Source organism: Lepidochelys kempii, chromosome 12 (assembly GCF_965140265.1).
Source record: "Lepidochelys kempii isolate rLepKem1 chromosome 12, rLepKem1.hap2, whole genome shotgun sequence".
In the NCBI taxonomy this organism is placed as follows: Eukaryota; Metazoa; Chordata; order Testudines; family Cheloniidae; genus Lepidochelys; species Lepidochelys kempii.
The window spans coordinates 1,943,510-1,966,897 of record NC_133267.1 but is presented as its reverse complement, the minus strand read 5'-3'; the positions used below and the strand labels follow the sequence as shown (position 1 = coordinate 1,966,897).

The 23,388-nt window shown below is 44.3% G+C and overlaps 1 protein-coding gene across 18 annotated transcripts in view; it reads right to left on the bottom strand.

The window, feature by feature from the left end:
* PDPR (pyruvate dehydrogenase phosphatase regulatory subunit) overlaps positions 1-23,388 on the bottom strand; it is a 114,564-nt gene that overhangs the window by 39,675 nt on the left and 51,501 nt on the right. For 17 of the 18 annotated variants that reach the window (XM_073307104.1, XM_073307107.1, XM_073307108.1 and 14 more), the window contains 6 exons: positions 21,207-21,355; positions 19,539-19,651; positions 19,012-19,106; positions 16,970-17,059; positions 15,832-16,014; positions 223-9,027 (listed from right to left, as the gene is read on the bottom strand). In XM_073307104.1, coding sequence (XP_073163205.1) covers positions 8,623-9,027; positions 15,832-16,014; positions 16,970-17,059; positions 19,012-19,106; positions 19,539-19,651; positions 21,207-21,355 — 1,035 coding nt within the window. In that variant the 3' untranslated portion in view covers positions 223-8,622. Of the gene's footprint in view, positions 1-222; positions 9,028-15,831; positions 16,015-16,969; positions 17,060-19,011; positions 19,107-19,538; positions 19,652-21,206; positions 21,356-23,388 lie in introns of those variants that run through there. The other variant, XR_012154441.1, reaches the window with a different exon arrangement.

Below are 23,388 nucleotides of genomic sequence, written 5' to 3'. Positions count from 1 at the left end.
GTGGTGGCTGTAAGTTGACCTACATAGGTCGACTTAAGTTTTCAGTTGAGACATACCCAGTAGCTGGTATGGCTTCCACTGTCCCCCACAGTGAATGATGCTAAATGCTCCCTCATTCCAGCTACACATACTTGCGTAAATATTAATGGGGAGAGTGGTCAGAAACCAGAGTAGAGAACATAACTAGGCTCCAAAGAATGGCCCCTGGAATTCTGTGGCAAGAGCAGTTAAAATGTCTATTTATTAATATAGAAACCTAGTAACCTGTAAACCAACAAGGACGGAAATTATTAATTGAAACTCAGCACGATATAAATGCAGCATACAAAGTAGGTAACAACATGGCATTGGTGGAGAACAGCAAGCCCACCTTTTCTCGTGCACTTGGGAACAGACATTTACGTCTCCCGGAACTGGCTCCAATTATTAAAGGGGTTTCTGTGTCTCCATAAATAAGTTCTCATTCTAAATGCTATAAGAGAGGTGAGGCTGCTGCTCTCCGCAAACGCAGACAATATGGTACAATATCTTACAGTAACACTGAGATTTTCTACATCCCAAGAGTTCAAAGCAATTAAAAGCATAATTTGTACTCCTAGAAATGATCCATTTACATCCATCTGCTGAAACACATTCTCTTTGGAAGGGGAGAGGTGGTGGTTTATAATGGCTGAGGAATCATGTTAACATAGTTGATTGTGGCTATCTCCTGCATCAGATGCATCCATTACACAACATTCATAAGCATAAGGCACTAGAAAACAGTGAGACTATAAATGTTTTCACAGCTTCAAATCTCCAGTTCTGGTTCTGCAGGAGAAATGATGGCACATTTAAAAAAAAAAAACTTTTAAATTAAAGTTCTCCTAGCCCTATAAACTTGGTTCTTGGAAGGGGAAAGTGCAGACGGTTATGAAGGGATGACATTTCAATGGACAAACAAATTTAAGGTGCCACTAAGAATGAAAATAAGAATCACCCAAAGAAGGGATGCCTAATTCTGTGTGCAGTTCTGAGGGTCACAGTTCTGCTCCGGAAAGAACTGTCATGTTTTGTGTTGTACAAGGTGCAACTCTGGACTTAAGTAGGGAAAGCAGAAGTGCTTGCACCGCACAGCTCAGTTCCCCGGAAAAACAGTGCACCAGTAACAGTGTGGGCTGCCAAGTCTAAGCAGCTGTAACAGAACGTTATCCAGAGCCCGAGGTAAGGATCAGGCAAAAAGGAAGCAGGCTGCTTACATAAATGATGATCCAGGCAATAACTAAATGCAAGAGACCCCTGTCCAGGGAGTTTTAAAACATTTCACTCACAGTTATTTGAGCCAACCCATTTGCAGATCTGACAGCAAACACCATGTTCTGGAGGGAGAGGTGCCAGCGAAACATCACTAATGCATGCTATGGAACTGTGAGAAAACTGCATGCCAGGGAGCTAGTCTATAGAGATCGACCCTCAATGTCAGGAGTAAGTTTGCTTCCCTCATGTAGAGCTTGCATCATTACTCTCTCAGATGATCACATGTGACCAGACCTCTATTCAACTCTCTCTGTAGCCATAACAGCAGCCAAGACAGCCAGTTTTAGACCCCAGAGAGATGAATCTGCACCAACACATTACCCTAACATAGTAGAAGCACACTCAGCAAAAGGTGTAAATGCAACCATACCAGTGGAACAGAATCAGAGCTAGGTCCAGTCAAGGGGATCCAGTTGGCCCTCAACACACTTAAAAGATTTTGAAGCATAGAAGGGATCTTGACCACGTCCCTAAGAGGTACAAGAGCCTGGGACTGTCCCTTCTATGCTACAAAAGAGAACTGTGCCATAAGCATGTGGGGGCAGCTCCTGGATAACCAGTGTATTTGTAACAGAGGTGGGTATCAAACATACACTTGGCAAGATCAGTTGTTTGTCGTCATTTGGTCAGGAAGCTGTTCATATACAACCATGCATACCTTTCTCTCCATAACCTTCATGATCTCCCTTGATGCACGTACCTTCTTAGGTGAAACATCTTAGACAGTAACTGTATACCAGCAATATATAAATATTGCACTTTATATTGCAACTCCAATGCAAGCCTACACATTAGTAACATAATAAAGTGAAGTATTTAAATATAAAGGAGTTAAGAAATCCAGAAGTTACCTGTATAAATAAAGCGACCGGACAAAAGAGCAACATGGCGAGGTTAACTTAACTCCTAAATGCCCTGGCTTGGTGTGTAAACGCAACATTCAGATGGAGGATTTCACTGTGTTTTCTAAAAGCTGGAAAGCAATGGGGTCCTGCCGTGAAGCACGTTCTACGCCAGCGGACACCTTTTTCTTTAAGCAAAGGACCTTAGCAGCAGTTACACTGGTGTTTTTCTGTCCCCCTTAATTGCACAATTCCACCCTTGAAAAAAAGCATTGCCTGCTGATATTTGCTCAAAAACGGAAACCGTGCATCTGCCTGGGTGTTTCCCTCTTGACTGAATTCCCACAGCACTTCTGTGCAAACTCTGCGGCTGCATCAAAGGAAGAGGAACAAATGCTCTCTGGCAACTTCCACTGCCTTCAGCATTTACTCAACAGCCCCTGCTGGCATTTGTACCTGCTCTGCAAGTACAGTATATGCAGTAACAAATCCAGCAGTGTGCACAAACATCTAATGTAAAGCATTACGACATTTACAGACTTGTTAAGTGTTCCTTCCTCAAGCTCAACATGGACTGTGCTCATTGAGGACTATGAGCACGCCAAGTTTTTAATGTTCAATTGTTTGAGGAAGTTTATTCTTTTTCTTTAAGTGTAAAAAATAAGATTTAATTGATTTCCTTAACCCAAACAGCTGAATTAATTTGCTTTAAATGGCATTAGGTTTTCTCCCCTTACAAACACAGAGAGAGAGAGAGAGAGAGACAGAGACAGAGACAGACAGACAGACAGGCACACGTGTGATGACTGAAGAGAAGTCAGTAGAACTGAAAGTCCTTCACAAACTTAGCCAAAATGTTTGCCTCCAGAGGCACTATGATAAAAATTAGAAAAATAACCTGGGATGACAGAAATCTGACAAACTATGAATATTTTTCTGTACCCACCAGGATATAAGCCTTTGTTTTAAAAATAAGTGAAACTCTTGCATTTGGAAGGAACTTTCCTTTTCACCCCTAGATATTGGTTTGTTTTTGTAGGGCTTCTGAACTTTTAAAAAAAAACACACAAATGTGCGTTCGGCAAATTTATGAATGACAAAAGGGTTGGTCCAATACTGGGCTTACAGATGTTGACGTTACCTCTTCGGAATTAGGCACTACTTGCATGAATTTGCCTTTTAATGAGACCGGTACTCCAAGCTCTGCATACACAAGCAGCTCCATCATAACCTCTGATTGCCTTGACTTCCTTCTAGTAAAAGGAGAGGCAATGGAGAGAAGTTTATGGTGGAAAGTGAACGTCTGCATTCATCATTATTATTCAGTGGGCATCTAGCACTGTAAATTTGCATGAAACCTCACAGAAAACAGACATGCTCCCTTGACCAAGACCCCTCACCATCTTAATAGATAAACTCTGGAAATCACAACAGGTTGGGGAGGGAGGAATGGACAAGGGTGACATGTCGAGAGTGAATCCTGGAAGATGAGAATGTTACATCTGAGAACAAAGTAGAGCAAACAGATGGTGGATGGAAAACCAGCTGAGATAGCCAGAGTGAAAGGAGGGATCTGAATGCAGAGGGATGCTGTATCCCACTGACAAAGGGAAGTCACTGCAGACATGTGGGGTATGGACAGCATGAAGGTAGGATTGGGAGGAGACAAAGGGAGGATTAAACAAAGAGAGGGCAGAGTGGGGTGCAGGTAGGGGCAGAGTTGTGTAGCATCGTGAAGCTGAGAAGTTTGAACTTGATGCAGAAAGACCAATAAAAGGATTTGGGGTGGACTTGGTTGGAGTGTAGGAAAGGAAGCACTGTGGATAGATTGAACAGGAGGAGGAGCTTACAGTAGTTACAGAGAACAAGGCACGAACCAGGATTTTGGCAGTGGGGGGAGGAATGTAGATGTGTTACAAAGGAAAAAGCAACCGGACTTGGTGAGAGCTTGGATAAGAGAACAGCAGGAAACAGAAGAGTCAAAGAAAGTAAAGGCTGTGAGCTGGGGTGGGTAGGAGGAGAGTGTGATGTGAAAAGGGCAAAGGAAGGTGGAAGAGGAGAGGTGAAGAGCAGACTTAGCCATGTTAAGTTTGAGGAGATGGTTGGACATTCTGGAGGAGGTACTGGGCAAAAGTAGATTGAGAGTCATCAGCACAGAAGTGATGCAAGAGACCATGGTATAGCCAAAGAGATCAGCCAAGAAGAGAGTGATAGAGAAGAGAGAGAGGATACGAGTCCTGCGGTGAAAAGCGTTCCCAAAGGGAATCCTGAAAGAGCAGCCAGCTCTGCAGAGCACCAAGGGACAGCCCCAGAAATAGAAGGATGGAAGTGTCTCCAGAAGTGTGATCCACAGGTGTATATATTATGCGGGGGGAGGGAGAATGAGTATGAAGAAGGGACCCTTAAATTTTTCCAGCCTTGTGGTGTCAGGGACAACTGAAAATGCCAACTTCATCAGACAGCACTGGAACTGTGTGTTACAGCATCTCCAAAACTCAAATTCTCACTGCTTTTTTTAATGAGGGGTTGTTTTCAGTCTTACTTTGCATCAAAGCCAAGATGGCAGCTTCCAACTTGTTTCTTTCTCCCTTAGGCGCTTTATTCTTTGTAATTAGATACAATAGGTAGAATCTTTACACTGCAGTTTCCCTTTAAGAGTATGAAAGCATTATAGAAAAGGTAGAAGCTCCTTGCATGACCCTGGTGCCTAGTACAGTATTTCACAATCCATCATGTTACTGTCCACTGACAAGCACTCAAGTTGCCAAAGTCAAATTATTTGTCAGCAGCACAAAGGGAAAAAAAAAAAATCTACCAAGGAAAAGGTGAGACTTCAAAGAGCACAGGCACAGAGGCTAGGCCAAAGTCAGAGAGAGGACTGGTAACAGGTAAGGCCAGAATGGGTGCGCCTGAACTGGGAGACAGCCAATTGCTAAACTGTCTTATTTCAAAATAGTACCAGTTACACTTAACCATCCCAGCAGGAAGAGACAGACATGGATGGAGTTACAGCATACCTGTGTGGCACCATTACAAAATCTTCACCCTCATATGTGGGTACTTCAGGGTTAAATAGACCTGGACAGAAAGGGAGCTATTAACTCAGCAAAAGGGCAAAAGTTACCCATGCTACAGAGACAATTTTATCTTCCTAGGTATGGACCACTTTGGGATGGGGAAGCCATATAAAAAAGATGCTCCTGTTCAGGGATTCCTTATTGCTGTGAGACTAATAGATACTGGCTTTTTGTGTGCTCCTGACCAGCTGTGGTCATTAAAGTTTCACACTATAACACTCTTCCTAAGAAAGTGAAGGGTGTTCTGGTCCAATTCAAACTCAGATAGTTATACTCAGTCTACCCAGAATTCTCCACTGTGGAATGAAATATTTTTCACTTTCCCTCCTAAACTGTTATGTAGCACTTACTGTGTAAAGTGACTGATGTGTTCCACCGCAGAAGTGCCCTGGTGCTGTACAGTAAGGGGAGGCTGAGAAGTTTTCCTTAACCTTGCCAGGTACCAAGTAATAACCACTTTCTTCGGGTCATCAGCCAGTACTCTATATAAACAAAGACACAGTAATGTGCCAGATAACAAGACAGGTCAGGACTGATCAGTACTTCGTAGGAGACCTCCAAGGAAAACCACATGTGCTGCAGAAAGTAGTATCGGTGGATTTACTAGGTGGCATTCTTCTGAATCAGTACTGAACAAATGCCCCAGCATGGGGGATGTAAATGTTATGGAGTGGCTGTAAAACGAACACCCTGACCACTTTGCCGTGAAAGACCTTATGGCACATTTAGTTAAAACTGGGGTGCTAACCCTGGTACACTGGCCAAATTCCAATTCAGGTGATAACACTGCTAGAGGAATTTTAGTGAAACAGTACTAGCGAGGTACAATAATTTCCTCCACAACCAATTGTGTCCAGTACTGCTTCTGTGTCCTGTCAAATGGCTGCGACGTTCCACCCCAAAAGTGGTTCCATTTCAAGCCATGAGGGAAGCTATTCGTGTGAAAGTCACTTGGGAATCCTGAAGGAGGAGACATTATTATTATTATTCGTTTAGAATAGTATTAACTGCTGTTTACAAAAGAAGCCACTGCAGGAAGAAAACAGCCAGCCACAGCAAGTGTATCCATGTCCCACCACAATGCAGACCCCACTCTGTGTTCCCTCCTGCCTGCCTGCCAGAGATCCTGCCAAGAAGTGCTGTCATTTGAGTCCCCAGTTCCTTCTCTAGTCCATGCCCCTCCCCGTGCTCCACTCCCAGAAGCTGTGAAAGCTGCACAACACTTTACCATTTGGGAAGCCTCCTCTGACAGCCAGTTCTTTACAATTAAAGTGTGTCAGTCTCCCACCTCGCCTGCTCTTACTATCTCCAGCAGCAGAAGTCAAAAAGCCAGCTTCCAGCGTATGGGAGGGAAGGTCTGGGATATTACCACCTCTACACTAGCAGGACAAAGTATTGATGGAAGCCAGAAAAGGAGAAAAACTTCAAAAGACAAGAATCCAAGCCAGGTCTCGAGTAGTGCTATGCTCAAATGTAACATTACTGATGCTCACCCAATGACAGGAAAAGCAAGTGCCAAAGCTAGGTAAAGTTCTGGCTCCTGGCTCAAAGACAAACAAGTCAGCCAGTTCAGTGACCACAGACAATGTCAAATGGTGCTACTTGCTAGACAGAAAGATGCTGGCTTCGGTGGAAGGGCTGCTGAGAACCACAAAGCGGGAAAACCAGAAGTGTGTGTGGGGGCAGGAGGTAGTTTACTGGAGATGTTTTAATGGATAATTTTAAAATAAGGGAAGAGAAAATGCATTACTCTGATCTAGCTGACAATGGGAGGAGGAAGAATTTAAGAGACAAATCCATAGGATACAATTTAACATTCTTCATCCACTTTCCTTCCTATTCCACCATAACTATTTGTAATCAGTGCAGAGCTGTCACCTTCAGAGTAGGTGGATTCCATCTCTGTAGTCTGAAATGTCTGTGTGAGGTTCTGCATAATGACTGTGCAGAGAGATTTTGCCAAGGCAAGGCAATTCAAAGATCCTTACTCACTTTCTCTTCTAACCGCAGGGCCCTGCATAGTGAATCAACTACCTTCAACTGAGGTATTATTGTGATGGGGAAGACAGATCTGATGAGGACAGGAAACACGCTATGGGCCAGCGGGCATAGCTGAGAGACATTGCCACCCTTATCAGGAGCATAGCGTTTTGCCTCTGCAGCACTCAGAGCATCATAGGTTCAAGGAACCAAACTTGGGCCCTCAACTCTAATCTCCCAGTGGTCACCAGCATGTTGCTCCAAGGCTGCTGGCTGGCCCCAGCTGGCTGAAAATGCAAGACTCCATCCCTTCCTCTGCTCTAGTTTCCCAAATAACAAAATCCTCACATCCAACTCTAATGGTTGGTGGGTAAGCCAGACAAGTGTGCTTGCTCAAACACACAAAGCAAAACAAAGGAGAAAGGAGGAGAATCCACAGAGAATCCACTGTGCAGCTGAAACAAAAGCTGTAGCCAGGAGTCCAGTGTCTCGGTCATTGTTGGAGACAGACATTTTCACTGAGAATAAAAATACAAAGTTCTGTCCCTTTGTAAGAGTGAAGTGCACATGTTGATCTTCACTCACTCAGAGAAAGCCATTCCCTTTCAGTGACCCAACACAGAAGAGGAAACTTATCAGCGCTATTTTGTCACTTGCACAGCCTCTCGATCAAGCCTCTTAGACTCACTCCCTGGAAGGAAAAAAAGAGGGTGGTGATGGCCTGGAACCCACCAAAACCTGCCTGTTCGCTGCTGGTCACACAACGTTGTTACGTCTTGTGTGGTGTCAGTGAGGTAGCTGATCATTCTATTGCTCTGTGTATCAATGCACTGACCCCTCTGAATTGTGGACTGGAGGACCGCGGAGGAACTGGCTGGCAAGAAGGAACCCCCTAGTTGGCCCTGTGTGCACCCTATGGTAGGTCTGGCCTCTCCACTGCAACTCGCAGGTGAGGTTACACCAATAGGTTTAGCCAGGGGACAGAAAAACAGAGTTACAGGCCAGAAAACACCTCCTGTTCTAGGCCGTAGGCAGCAGGGAGATGGGGTACAATCCTTAAGACTTCACTTGCACCCCGCTCAACAGCCATTGGGGTACAGCCTAGGGTTTCTGGAGGTGCTTGCTCCCATATGGGCTTTCGGACGTACACTCAACACCACGCTGCTGCCGTGGGGGGAGGAAGATGTGGGAACATGGCATAGGAAGGAGTAAGGGTGTGAGAGAGAGACTGGATGAGAGGGTGGAAGGGTTTGAAAAATTAGTTCTACAATGTACAAAGTGTCACACACCGAAAACGTTTAAAAATGGAAAGAGCAGGGGGAAGAGGAAGTGGAACCGTATGGGTTGAAGAATGAAGGAGATCGTGGGGAAGGAGAGGAGGATGGTGACAGACTCCCATTATGGAGATGGGGTGGGGCCAGGTGGTTCTACTTCCCATGGTAGCCACTCAATTCCATCTCGTCCTTGCGGCGGCGCTGTGTGAAGAGGGAGCTGAACGGGTAGAGCTTGGCTTTAGCCTGGAAGCGCTGCCCAGCAATGTCAATCTCATACTCGCCCCGGTTGATGAAGTCGGGTGTCACCAGCAACACCTCCCTGGTTTCCTCGTCGAAGTTCTGCACAAAGCCCAGGCAGACATGGCGTTCCAGGGTGTAGCTGTAAGCGCTGCTGGTGGTCTTGCCCACATAGTGTCCGTTGCGGTAAATGGGCTCCCCCCACCAGGGCCAGAGATCAAGGTCTGTATCATGATCCTCCAGGATGAACATGGTGAAGCGCTTGCATACGCCGTCCTGCTTCTGCTGCATCAGTGCATCCCGGCCAATGAAATCAGTCCCCTGGAGAGAGAAGGAAAGGCCAGCTGATGAAGGGCATGTGATCTGTGCCAGACTCAGCTGCTAGATTTTAAGCGATAGATGCTTAGTGATACAAGGTCAGCCTAGGGCCAACACTACCCACTGAAGCTGGTTCCTTCCCAGCTGCAAAGAAACAAGAGCTGGCGAGTCACTCACATGTTCTGCCTTCCCTCATTTTCAGCTGCTGAACTGCATTAAACAGGCATAAAAAAAATACAAAAACAGAGTAGGTGCAGTTAAATTCATTCCAGGTTTATCAGCGTTACTGATTCCAGCAGACTCCCCCACTTTGTTGTGTGTAAATTGTTGGAAGTGGCAGTGCCTCTAAAAGCAGAATGAACACCCACTGTACTTCCTTAGCATTACATTCACTGTAAACAATTACTGTAGTTGCCCCAAAGATGCGATCTGGTCACAGATGGGCAGGGGCAGCGTGCACACAGTCAGCAATAGGAAGGTATGCAATCTCTATCAACATGTGGTCCGAAGCTAATGTTATGGGAAAAAATGGAGGACTGCTGCCTTAGTTCTCTCCACCTAGAGGTGTTTTAGCATGGCTACTGCTGGCCCTCTATTTATTACCTTCCCTTTCAATCCTTTGTTTTCCCTTAGTTCAGCTGCAGCTTTTCATGTTTTGTGTGTGTTTTTAAAAGGGTGGGATTTTGTTATATTTTGTTTCTTTCCTATAGTCTAGTCCCACAAGCACTTTGTTGGAAACCATGAACAAAGCAATCATTCTCCACTTCCTGGATTAGCATGGATAATCATTTTAGACTTTGGTAGTAGCAATTTATGGTTTGGCTATACTGTGACATTAATTTGGATTAAGGTAGGGTGTGAATTTTAAGCAGAATAAACATTCCTGATTAACTCGCTGTTTGGATGTTCTTATTCCAAAATAAGAGTGTCTTATTCAAAATTAGCTTAATCCTCTTCCAAACAGAGTTAATCAGGAACAGCTATTCTAGAATCACTCAAGCCTTTAACTTACAATCAGGGGACTGCATGCCGTTTCACAAAGATGGGCAGATATTGTTGTTATCCCTACTTTACAGATAAGTAAACAGGGCACAGTGGTTCAGTGACTTGCCTGACTTGCAAAATCAGGAACAGAAACCAGGTCTCCTGACTTTCAGATCACTACTCCAGCCACTACATCGCACTGCAGGAAGTAAATGGCCAGATCTGCACCCCAAAGCAAGCAGGGCTGAAAGTGGATACAGGGAAGGTGCACTCCTTCCCTCCGCTCTGGTTGTGGAGCATTACTCCACTCTCTGGGGACGTTAGCTGCCCTCCTGGTCACATGGTTTGAGCAGGGTACGTATTGCTGATATAGTGACAAAAGGGAGCCCAGAAAGAGCAAAGGCAAGTCAAACTTTACAACTCCAGATCAATGGGATCAAGTTCCTGGAGTCACTACTTTACCAAGAAAAACAACAAGGAGTCCAGTGGCACCTTAAAGACTAACAGATTTATTTGGGCATAAGTATTCGTGCGTAAAAAACCACTTCTTCAGATGCATGGAGTGAAAATTACAGATGCAGGCATTATACACTGACAATGAAGAGAAGGGAGGTACCTCACAAGTGGAGAACCCGTGTTGACAGGGCCAATTTGATCAGGGTGGATGCAGTCCACTCCCAATAATTGATGAGGAGGGGTCAATGCTAGGAGAGGCAAAGCTGCTTTTGTAGTGAACCAGCCACTCCCAGTCCCTATTCAAGCCCAAATTAACGGTGTTAAATTTGCAAATGAATTTTAGTTCTGCAGTTTCTCTTTGAAGTCTGTTTCTGAAGTATAGCCACTTTTAAATCTGTTATAGAATGTCCAGGAAGATTGAAGTGTTCTCCTGTTGGCTTTTGTACATTACAATTCCTGATGTCTGATTTGTGTCCATTTATTCTTTTACGTAGGGACTGTCCAGTTTGGCCAATGTACATGGCAGAGAGGCATTGCTGGCACATGATGACATATAACATTAATAGATGTGCAGGTGAATGAGACCCTGATGATGCAGCTGATGTGGTCGGATCCTCTGATCGCGTCGCTAAAGTAGATATGGGGACAGAGCAGGCAACGAGGTTTGTTACAGGGATTGGTTCCTGGGTTAGTGTTTCTGTGGTGTGGTGTGTAGTTGCTGGTCAGTATTTGCTTCAGGTTGGAGGGCTGGCTGTAAGTGAGGACTGGCCTGGCTCCCAAGGTCTGTGAGAGTGAGGGATCGTTTTCCAGGATAGGCTGTCGATCATTGATAATGTGCTGGAGAGGTTTTAGTTGGGGGCTGTACATGATGGCCAGTGGTGTTCTGTTATTTTCCTTGTTGGGCGTGTCCTGTAGTAGGTGACTTCTGGGTACCTGTCTCGCTGTGTTAATCTGTTTCCTCACTTCCCCCGGTGGGTATTGTAGTTTTAAGAATGTTTAATAAAGATCTTGTAGGTATTTGTCTCTGTCTGAGGGATTGGAGCAAATGCGGTTGTATCTTAGGGCTTGGCTGTAGACAATGGATCGTGTGATGTGTCCTGGATGGAAGCTGGAGGCATGTAGGTAAGTATAGCGGTCAGTAGGTTTCTGGTATAGGGTGGTGTTTATGTGACCATCACTTATTTGCACTGTAGTGTCCAGGAAGTGGATCTCTTGTGTGGACTGGTCCAGGCTGAGGTTGATGGTGGGGTGGAAATTGTTGAAACCATGGTGGAATTCTTCAAGGGCCTCCTCCTTCCTGTGGGTCCATATGATGAAGATGTCATCAATGTAGTACAAGCAAAGGACGGGCGCTAGGGGACAAGAGCTGAGGAAGCATTGTTCTAAGTCAGCCATAAAAATGTTGGCATACTGTGGGGCCATGCGGGTACCCATAGCAGTGCCACTGACTTGCAGGTATAAGCTGTCCCCAAATCTGAAATGGTTGTGGGTGAGGACAAAGTCACAAAGCTCAGCCACCAGGTGTGCTGTGGCCTCATCAGGGATACTGTTCTTGACAGCTTGTAGTCCATCCTCATGTGGAATATTAGTGAAAGAGCTTCTACATCCATGGTGGCCAGGATGATGTTTTCAGGAAGATCACCATTGCATTGTAGTTTCCCCAGGAAGGCGGTGGTGACGCGAAGACAGCTAGGAGGGCTGGTAGCACAGGGTCTGAGGAGAGAGTCCAAATAGCCAGATAATCCTGCTGTAAGATTGCCAATGCCTGAGATGATGGGGCATCCAGGGTTTTCAGGTTTATGGATCTTGGGTAGTAGATAGAATACCCATGGTCGGGGCTTTGGGGGGGTGTCCATGTAGATTTGTTCCTGTGGTATAGCAGGGAGTTTCTTGAGCAGATGGTGTAGTTTCTTTTGGTACTCCTCAGTGGGATCAGAGAATAGTGGCCTGTAGAATGTAGTGTTAGAGAGTTGCCTAGCAGCCTCCTGTTCATAATCCAACCTGTTCATTATGACTACGGCATCTTCTTTGTCAGCCCCTTTGATTATAATGTCAGTCGTTTCTGAGGCTGTGGATAGCATTGCTTTGTGTACGGCTGAGATTATGGGGCAAGTGATGCTGTTTGTTCACAATTTCAGCCTGTGCACCTCTGCGGAAGCCCTCTCTTTAGAAGTCCAGTCTGTCATTTTGACCATGAGGAGGAGTCCATGCAGAATTATTCTTCTTGTAGTGTTGGTAGGAGGGTTCCTGTGGTTCAGTGCGCTGTTCAGTGGTGTGTTGAAAATATTCCTTGAGTTGGAGATGACGAAACTTGGCTTCCAGATCACCACAGAACTGCATCATGTTCGTGGAGGTGGTAGGGCAGAAAGAGAGTCCCCAAGATAGGACAGACTCTTCTGCCGGGCTAAGTGTGTGGTTGGATAGATTAACAATATTGTTAGGGGAGTTCAGGGTACCACTGTTGTTGCCCCCTGTGGCACATAGGAGTTTAGATAGTTTACTGTCCTTTTTCCTCTGTAGAGAAGTGAAGTGTGCGTTGTAAATGGCTTGTCTCATTTTTGTAAAGTCCAGCCACGTGGAAGTGTGTGTGAAAGGTTGGTTCTGTATGAGAGTCTCCAGTTTTGAGAGCTCATTCTCGATCTTCTCCTGTCTGCTGTACAGGATGCTGATCAGGTGTTTCCTCAGTTTCTTTGAGAGTGTGTGGGAGTCTCTCACAGTAGTCAGTGTAGTATGTTGATTGCAATGGATTTTTTACCTTCAGTCCCTCTGGTATGATGTCCCTCTGTTTCCACTTGGAGAGGAAGACGATGTCTGTCTGTATCTATGCGAGTTTTTTGTTGAGGTTGATGGATTTCCACTTATACGACTAAATTTAGTGCCTTCCATGGTGTCAAGTATCAGGGGGTAGCTGTCTTAGTCTGCATCCACAAAAACAACAAGGAGACTAACAGATTTATTTGGGCATAAGCTTTCGTGGGTAAAAAACCTTTGGCTTTTTACCCACAAGAGCTTATGCCCAAATAAATCTGTTAGTCTTTAAGGTGCCACCGGACTCCTTGTTGTTTTTGTGGATACAGACTAACATGGCTACCCCCTAATACTTTACCAAGAGAGTTCTCACCCCTGCAAACAGGACAAAATCAGATGATTGAACTAACCTCGTTATCCCTAGCCTGATTCTTGCTTTCATATTTATACCTGCCTCTGGAAATTTCCACTAGAATCATAGAATATCAGGGTTGGAAGGGACTTCAGGAGGTCATCTAGTCCAACCCCCTGCTCAAAGCAGGACCAGTCCCCAATTAAATCATCCCAGCCAGGGCTTTGTCAAGCCTGACCTTAAAAACCTCTAAGGAAGGAGATTCCACCACTGCCCTATGTAACCCATTCCAGTGCTTCACCACCCTCCTAGTGAAAAAGTAGGATGCACTAAATGCATCCGACGAAGTGGGCATTCACCCATGAAAGCTTATGTTCCAATACATCTGTTAGTCTATAAGGTGCCACAGGACTCTGCCGCTTTTACAGATCCAGACTAACACAGCTACCGCTCTGAGACTTGTGACTGTATAGATCACTGTTGCAACCAGGGTCCTATGGTTGCACCAGATCTTGTACAGAGGTGGTCAAGTGGGGTCTCTATGGAAAGGTTGAAGTTTGCTGGTTATGATTATGTTGTCTGTGTGTATCATTTTTGTATCTGAAGTTATATATTGGCTAGGTACTTCTATCTCAATGTGTTTGATTCTAAGTAGCGTCAGTGAAGCATTTGGTCAGCTTCTTGAGAAAGGACTAGTCTCAGTAAGTGCCCAATCAAGAAACACTTAACTGACAATGGACTTTGGGAGACGCCAATCCACATCTAAGCTTTTATTCAAACTAACATGTAAACAATGGCATTGGCCTGCAAAAAGCTGGATCATTCACGGATATGTGACTCGCCCAGGTGGCCACAAACTCCATCTTGTTGCTGTGATTTTGCACAGGAGAACAAAGGAGTTTCTGCCCACAAGAGAAAGAATATAAAAGGCCCTGGAAACCCCTCCATTTTGTCTTCAGTTGACTCAAGAGATGGCCTCTCCACCCCCAAGAGATGTCTGAAAGAGACTGGAACAAAGGACAGTAAATACCGGGGTGTGAGTGATTGCTGGACCCAGACTAGGAAGGAGTCCAGTCTGTGAAAGAAGCTTATTGGAACATCTCTGTGGGTGAGATTTCATCTATAATCAGTTTCTTACTGTACTAGGCTTAGACTTGCATGTTTTGCTTGCTTTTGCTTGGTAACTTACTTTGTTCAGTCTGTTATTATCTGGAACCACTTAAATCCTACTTTTTATACTTAATAAAAACATTTTTTGCTTATTAATTAACCCAGCGTAAGTAATCAATACCTGGGGAAGCAAACAGCTGTGCATCTCTAGCAGTGTTATAGAGGGCGGACAATTTATGAGTTTACCCTGTATAAGATTTATACAGAGTAAAACAGATTTATTTGGGGTTTGGATCCCATTGGGAGCTGAGTGTCTGGGTGCTAGTGACACGAGCACTTAAGCTGTTTTCAGTTAAGTCTGCATCTCTGGGGGCATGGTTCAGACCCCGGGTCTGTATTGGAGCAGACTGCTGTGTCTAGCTCAACAAGGCAGGGTTCTGGGAGGCCCAAACTGGCTCAGAGGTAGTCCAAGCACATCAGGTGACAGTCCCAAGGGGGTTTCTGTGACCCAACCCGTCACACCGATCTCTACCTACCCCTTGCCATAACAGCAATTATTTATGGATGATCCCTGCAAAAAAAAAACAAAAAAAACAAAAAAAAAACAAAAAAACCAGGGTTTGCTGCTCTTGGGCTTCCCTATGCAGTTGAACTGACCACAAATCTTGTTCCATGGGCTGTGCTGGCACCATCAATGAAACTGGGCAGGGGGACTGGTAGGAGAAAGCTAGACAATAGGCTGAATCCTGCAAGGCACTGAGTGTCCTCCACACCCATTGTCCCTATCCACGTAAAAGGTTCACACTAGGCACAAAGCCATAAACACTAGTGCCAAAGGGGTTGCTGGGAGATAGGATCTGCAAACATACACAGATGCGAGAAGAGTTGCATTTCTAATTCTTCACTAACAAGTAGTTGAGATTACTGCCCTAGAGGCTGGAGAGTACAGCATGTGTGTGGTTTCTAGCATCTTTTCAAGATGCAACAGAATCAGTCATTAATACAGACAAATTCTCCACTTCCCCATGAAAATATTTGTGTTGGAATCTATCCCGTTAGAGAGCACTCTTTTCTGGGCAGTACTGCTTTGCCTTCTTTGTTTCAGTGTTCTCATGCAAACACTGCTGAGGGAGCCGATTCACCCTCAGACACAGTACCTTGTCCAGTTTCACCCGGAACTCACGTCCACATTCCAAAGGGGTGGTGAAAGTGTCCAGATCCTGGCCCCAGAACGCAAAGAACTTTTCAATGCGTAAGCTGCGAAGTGCGTAATAGCCAGCATTCCGGATCCCGTACTTCTGTCCCACGTTCATCAACTCATTGTACACATGCAGAGCATACTGCAGGGAAGAGTTAACACGTCAGGATTACCAGCACACACAGCATCAGAGAAGACAAAGGGACAATCTGCCACACCAAGAGGCAGACTCTAATACCCCGTCTCTGAAGCAATGCTTCAGGAAAGACTGCACAAGGTACCTGCTCAATTGTGTAATGCTGCATAAAGAAGGGAAACGTCTTCCTGTCCCTTTCAGAGATCAGCTCACACAGTAAAGACAGATTTGACTACCCTGTCTGAGTTAGTATTACTACAAATAAGGGGCATATAATTATGTATCCATCCTTTAAAAGCCAGCCACAGTATAGGACATTGATCCTGTATATTGATCCTGTATATTGATCCTGTATATCAGTGACTTCCACAGCCTGACTACACACTGTAGGAAGGAGTATTTCATTTATTTGTTTTTAAATTTGCCAGCTATTATTTCCATTGAATGGGTCATTCTTCCCATAATTGGCTTTGAATAACATTCGACTCCCATAATCTTGAATTTAATATGCTGTAGTTTCCCTACCCCCACCTCCCTCTGTCCCACACTGTCATAAGACCCAGACCTTGCACTGAGTGCCCATGACTACACAACAGTATTTGATCTTTTACAGCACTATAAGAACTACAGTGGAATGATTTGGACTCCAAGGGCAGAAAATAGTCCGGCCTGGTAAACCTTCCTTTTATACAAATGGCTAAGTATTGACTCTAGCAAGCAAACACGTTTGACTGAAAGTAAAGCAGCATTAATTTCACTTCCAGAATTCAGAGGTCCTAGCAAAGGCACTGGTATACTTCAGATTACAAAATGCCATTCTCCATGCTAAAAGGGTCAAAGAAAACTACACCCACCCAAACAGGAAAGAAGCCTATTCATCTTTGTATGGTTAAGATGGAAGTGTTACTGATTAAAGACATAAGGACTGTACTGACTGGTTAAGACTTATAAACCATTCTACCTCTATAGGGATGTATAGCATGAATCCAGGTTCTCCTGTGTGTGTCATGCTCATCACACGGATCCCATTAGCATACCCCACGCTCATTTCCTGCAGAAAGGAGGAGTTAAAGAGAGAAAATCAAAGTTCAGACTGGACCATGGAATCTAAGATCCAGAACGGGGACCACCCACCCACAATGCAAACCCCATGGGCTAAACCTTTTCCCCTTCCTCATCTGAGCTCACTTCAAAAGTGAAGTTTAATTTAAACAAGGAGATTTGATCAGTTCTTATTTCCTGAAGTTGATGGTTTTCAGGGCATTTGCTACTTGCACTAACATATATCTCATTAGGAAAGCCATAAACACTAGTGCCAAAGATGTTCCTGGGAGATAAGATCTGCAAACACACACGGGAAGAGTTGCATTTCTAATCCTTCACTCACAAGCCGTATGAGAAAGATGCCCACATTCATACCAATCATAAATACTGGCAGAGCTGTGGACACCCACCTCTTATTTTAAGAAGAGTTTCCTCAGAGGACAAGAGAGTGGATCCTGTGGTGGGAAGGAAGAGGCATAATTCATTTTGAGGTTATTAGGGGCCAGGTCCAGTGGAAAAACTGCTTTGTCCATGGGTGCTCTCCAGTCAGATGTATCAGATAATAGACAATGATAACAGTATGTGTATGTGGGTTTTGGAGGGAGGATGGGAAAGATAAGAACATCCCTAAAAAAAATATGTACACACACACACCAAAATGATCTAGGCATTCCAAGCCACTCATTTGTGCACTACACAAAAGTATACCTTAATAATTAGAATGTTGCCATAGAGTCAGATACAGACACCAACCCCTCACTATAATTATGTGGTACTGAAAGCAACCAAACCTCCTGATTGGCTAATTGACTCCTAATAGGCCTGCCCCAGTTACCCAAAAAGTAAATGTAAATAACTCTTCCTGTTGATAGAAATTAAGTCTTTTAGAAGGATAAAAGCCAACTATTTTGCTCAAGAAACTTAAGATAAATGGATGCTCTCTCATTTGGAACCTTTCTAATCATGATTTTTATTAAGTAAAATACAGACTACAATCCACACAATAGTGTAGCACTTCTGCTTTATTTTTTGACACATCTCTGAAGCAGGGCCTCTGGAAAATTACAGGTAGTTTTCTAGACTTTGGTGGAAAACTGCAGGAAAAATTCTCTTACTTGCACTGAACACTTTATGGTTACTCCCGGACTGTGACATTGTTTTTCTGTCTTACTGCCTGACCTCCTGGCTCAGACAAAATTGCCAGAAATGGCTGAGATTTTCAAAAACAATTTTGCATTGAAAACCTAACAGAATGGACAATGTTTTAATCTGTTTCTCAGGCATTCTTGCAAGTGAGGATGCATGCAAGGTATTTTGGAATCCAACAGGAATGATACATTATCCAAGGCAAATAAACAATTATGAATGACTCAAGTGTAATCATAACAATGAAGTATGAAGAAAAGGAGGACTTGTGGCACCTTAGAGACTAACCAATTTATTTGAGCATGAGCTTTCATGAGCTACAGCTCACTTCATCGGATGTGGCTGTAGCTCACGAAAGCTTATGCTCAAATAAATTGGTTAGTCTCTAAGGTGCCACAAGTCCTCCTGTTCTTTTTGTGAATACAGACTAACACGGCTGTTACTCCTGAAATGAAGTATGAGCAAGGACTGGACAAAGGCTTGCAGTCTCAAGACACGTAAGAGGCTGCACAACACAAAAGCATCTGCTGAGCCTCTAAATAGTAAAGGGCGGAGATGGTAACTCTACAGAAATTGATCCTAGGTGTCACCAGTGACTGGTGGCTTCGTATTCCATTACTGTCACATACACTGAGATATCAGAACTACAGCTACACAAAATAAAGTCCATTTCAAAGAAACTCTGCTGTATAATCAGTAAGTAGATTTTAAAGGGAGAAAATAAAAATACACTCTGAGTAGTGCTAAGTACCTAGTTCAGTTATCTCAGTAATTCTAAGTATTTGTACTCATCTGTAAATGCAAGTCACCCACCTTGCAAAAGAGAGAGGGGAAGTGTTCTGGAGTCATCGGGACATAGGATAATTCTGACAGCACGTCCACTGCACGAGGGCCAATCAGATTGAGAGCTAGATGGAGAAAGGAAAAGGTTTTCTACTACTGAGTAATAAGATGGATGAAGGGGAAGGTTCCATCTGGCTGCATGCTTACCTTACCTTTTTCCAGTCTCTGATTTCTGTATCAATTGTTGCTATGGACAACAGTCACAAGATTTATAGAGATTCACAGAAACTAGAAATGGAAAAAGATCTTCCAGGGGTCAGCTAGCTGCTCTCTTGGGAGCCTATGAGGAAGTGGAAGTGGCATCCAAGCTTATGCACATTGGAAGGAACAGTTTGAACTACTCAGACACATTACTGGGTTCTATGTAACCATTCAGGAAAAAAGACCTGAGTGTCATGGCAGACAGATTACACAACTGATTAGCGTGCAGTGATAGTAAAAAAAAAAGCATGCAGAATTTCAGGGCAATTTCACCTCTGCCTCCAGGCATGTCTTACCGGTATACTTCCAGGTCACATCCTCCAAGAGCAAGTTACTGTCATTAGGCATATGCTTTTTGAGCCAGGCCCAGCAGTGGACTTGCTGGTCAGTAGGAGAAATCATGAAGAAGCTAGAATAGAAAATTAAAAGCAGGACAGTGACTGGATGGCCACAAGGTGAACCTTTTCATTCTATCTCGGGGATCCCACACCAAAACTCACGTCTCTGAACTCTGGAGCCAGGCAGTAATCCCCTGAGCAAACAAGAACAGAGGCAAATTGCTTTGCTAAGACCACGTATAAAGTCACTGGATTTACTGATTTCACTGGGAAACCATAGCCTTGGAGTGTTAAGAGTGCTGGTGATTTATTTAGGGAATAGAGGCACAAGAACTGGACTAGAGATGGTGTCAATTCCCAAAGAACATGAGGCATCTCAAATGTCATGACCACAATGCAAAGAATTAACTATTCACACCTCTCTGCAGCCACCAAGATTCTAGCTACTCCAATAACCAATAAGTGGTTCTACTCCCTGTGTAATTTCCTGTTTCAAGAAAAATGAGTGAAAAACCACCTGTCGGTACACCTTGGGGGGTTATTTGTATCAGTTTCCAAGGAAACAGAACTCAATTTGATACAGTAAAATGAATGGTATTTATATTTATCTCTCTGAAGACCTAATACACCTTTATTTGGTTTAATGTCTTTCATACAAAGTGAACCCCAAAGTGCTTTACTGAGTTAGATAAAACAGCTGAAAAAATGAATAATAGGAGGGAAAACTACGAGGGTCACACAAATGCTTTCACCTGGTATATGAAAACACATGGAGAACTGATGCAATGACGAGATAAAAAGAAACTGTTCCAGACAGCAAGAGCTGCAAAGGAGAAGGTTCTCACACTAACAATAGGGAGACTGTGCAGTGGGACATAAAGAAAGCTGATCCTGTAAGAGGGGAACGGAGGAGAGAGATATAAGCTATACAAGATAGATTGGAACATATCCATGGAGAGTTTTAAAATTGAGGGAAGCTTTGGACTTGATCCTGAAATGAATGAGAAATCAGTGGAGCTCTCCAAGCACTGGGCCATGTGACCATGCTACACTGTACATCTATGGGGTGGGGGCAGGCAATAGAAGTTTGCACAGGCTATAATCTGGAGAGCTGATGATTAGGGAAGTCATACAACAAGATATGTGGAGTTAAATAATCAAGGAGAGAGGTGGTGAGGGTTCAGTGCAGTTATGCTGGCAGGGCTGCCTAGAATCCAATGTGTGTGCATTCTGTCTTGTATTTTAAATAATTAGGAAAACATTAATAACAGCTTCAAAGGCTTGCTGAATAGAATTTACCTTCCTTTTAAGAAGCTTAATATTTCAGGCTCTAAACAGACTGGTCACACACGTCCTTTTAAAAACATACGCTTATTACTGCACCAACAGAGAAAAGATGTTTTTTCCCCACGTTGCCTTGTTACAAACAGTGGTTCTACTGGGTGAGGAAATTAGGACTCTGTGGGGGTGGAGAAATCAGACTTAATTGCAGCAAAGGACTACTAAAAGGGAAAGAAAATGAAGACTCTGACTTATCTGCAATAAGAGGTACTATGGAAACTGAAATTAATGCCAAGAACACAGAGAGACTGACTGTTAAATAAGGATGCTGCTGTGCGGACTTACCTGCGCTTATTTAATCGTGCAATGCTACAGTCATTCTCATACCCTCCTTCTTCATTGAGCATGCCTGTGTGCACAATGTGCCCAACTGGCACATCCAGGTCATTCGAGAAGAGATACTGCAGAAACTCCAGTGCCTGATCCCCTGTGGACTGCAGGGATTGAGATGGAAAGAGAGGATTAGGCTAGTTGGCTGAGCAACAAGCTGCAGGGCAATGCAAAGTCATGCAGGCTGTTCTACATAGCACCCCATGATTCATCCCACCAAAAGCCTCTCAATTCGTAACGGTAATTACACAGATGGCCAAGGCTTTTCACATAATACAAGAATATCCAAGAATTTTCAGAAAGCTAAGTCTATTAATTCTAATTAATTTTGTCACAAATACTCTAAATTAAACCACAAAGGGTAGTACAAATAAATACTAATCATACAATCAGAATGTTACAGGCATGTGGTAAAAGCAGCAATACATACATACAATCATACAATTTTTCCTTCTATATCTATCCCCAATGGAACGTACTGTTCCAAGAAGAATAATTGCTAGGCAGAGACAGGCTCCACCTAATGAAGAGAGGGAAGAGCATCTTTGCAAGCAGGCTGGCTAACCTAGTGAGGAGGGCTTTAAACTAGGCTCACCGGGGGAAGGAGACCAAAGCCCTGAGGTAAGTGGGGAAGTGGGATACCAGGAGGAAGCACAAGCAGGAGAGCGCGAGAGGGGAGGGCTCCTGCCTCATACTGAGAAAGAGGAGTGATCAGCGGGTTATCTTAAGTGCCTACACACAAACGCAAGAAGCCTGGGAAACAAGCAGGGAGAACTGGAAGTCATAGAATCATAGAATATCAGGGTTGGAAGGGACCTCAGGAGGTCATCTAGTCCAACCCCCTGCTCAAAGCAGGACCAATTCCCAGTTAAATCATCCCAGCCAGGGCTTTGTCAAGCCTGACCTTAAAAACTTCTAAGGAAGGAGATTCTACCACCTCCCTAGGTAATGCATTCCAGTGTTTCACCACCCTCCTAGTGAAAAAGTTTTTCCTAATATCCAACCTAAACCTCCCCCACTGCAACTTGAGACCATTACTCCTTGTCCTGTCCTCTTCTATCACTGAGAATAGTCTAGAACCATCCTCTCTGGAACCACCTCTCAGGTAGTTGAAAGCAGCTATCAAATCCCCCCTCATTCTTCTCTTCCGCAGACTAAACAATCCCAACTCCCTCAGCCTCTCCTCATAAGTCATGTGTTCCAGACCCCTAATAATTTTTGTTGCCCTTCGCTGGACTCTCTCCAATTTATCCACATCCTTCTTGTAGTGTGGGGCCCAAAACTGGACACAGTACTCCAGATGAGACCTCACCAATGTCGAATAGAGGGGAACGATCACGTCCCTCTATCTGCTGGCAATGCCCCTACTTATACATCCCAAAATGCCATTGGCCTTCTTGGCAACAAGGGCACACTGCTGACTCATATCCAGCTTCTCGTCCACTGTCACCCCTGGCACAGTCAAGGAATTATGATGTGATTGGAATAACAGAGACTTGGTGGGATAACTCACATGACTGGAGTACTGTCATGGATGGATATAAACTGCTCAGGAAGGACAGACAGGGCAGAAAAGGTGGGGGAGTTGCATTGTATCTAGGAGAGTAGTATGACTGCTCAGAGCTCAAGTATGAAACTGCAGAAAAATTTGAGAGTCTCTGGATTAAGTTTAGAAGTGTGAGCAACAAGGGTGATGTCATGGTGGGAGTCTACTATAGACCACCGGACCAGGGGGATGAGGTGGACAAGGCTTTCTTCCAGCAACTAACAGAAGTTACTAGATCACAGGCCCTGATTCTCGTGGGAGACTTCAATCACCCTGATATCTGCTGAGAAAGCAATACAGCAGTGCACAGACAATCCAGGAAGTTTTTGGAAAGCGTAGGGGACAATTTCCTGGTGCAAGTGCTGGAGGAACCAACGAGGGGCAGAGCTCTTCTTGACCTGCTGCTCACAAACAGGGAAGAATGATTAGGGGAAGCAAAAGGGGATGGGAACCTGAGAGGCAGTGACCATGAGATGGTTGAGTTCAGGATCCTGACACAAGGAAGAAAGGAGAGCAGCAGAATACAGACCCTGAACTTCAGAAAAGCAGACTTTGATTCCCTCAGGGAACTGATGGGCAGGATCACCTGGA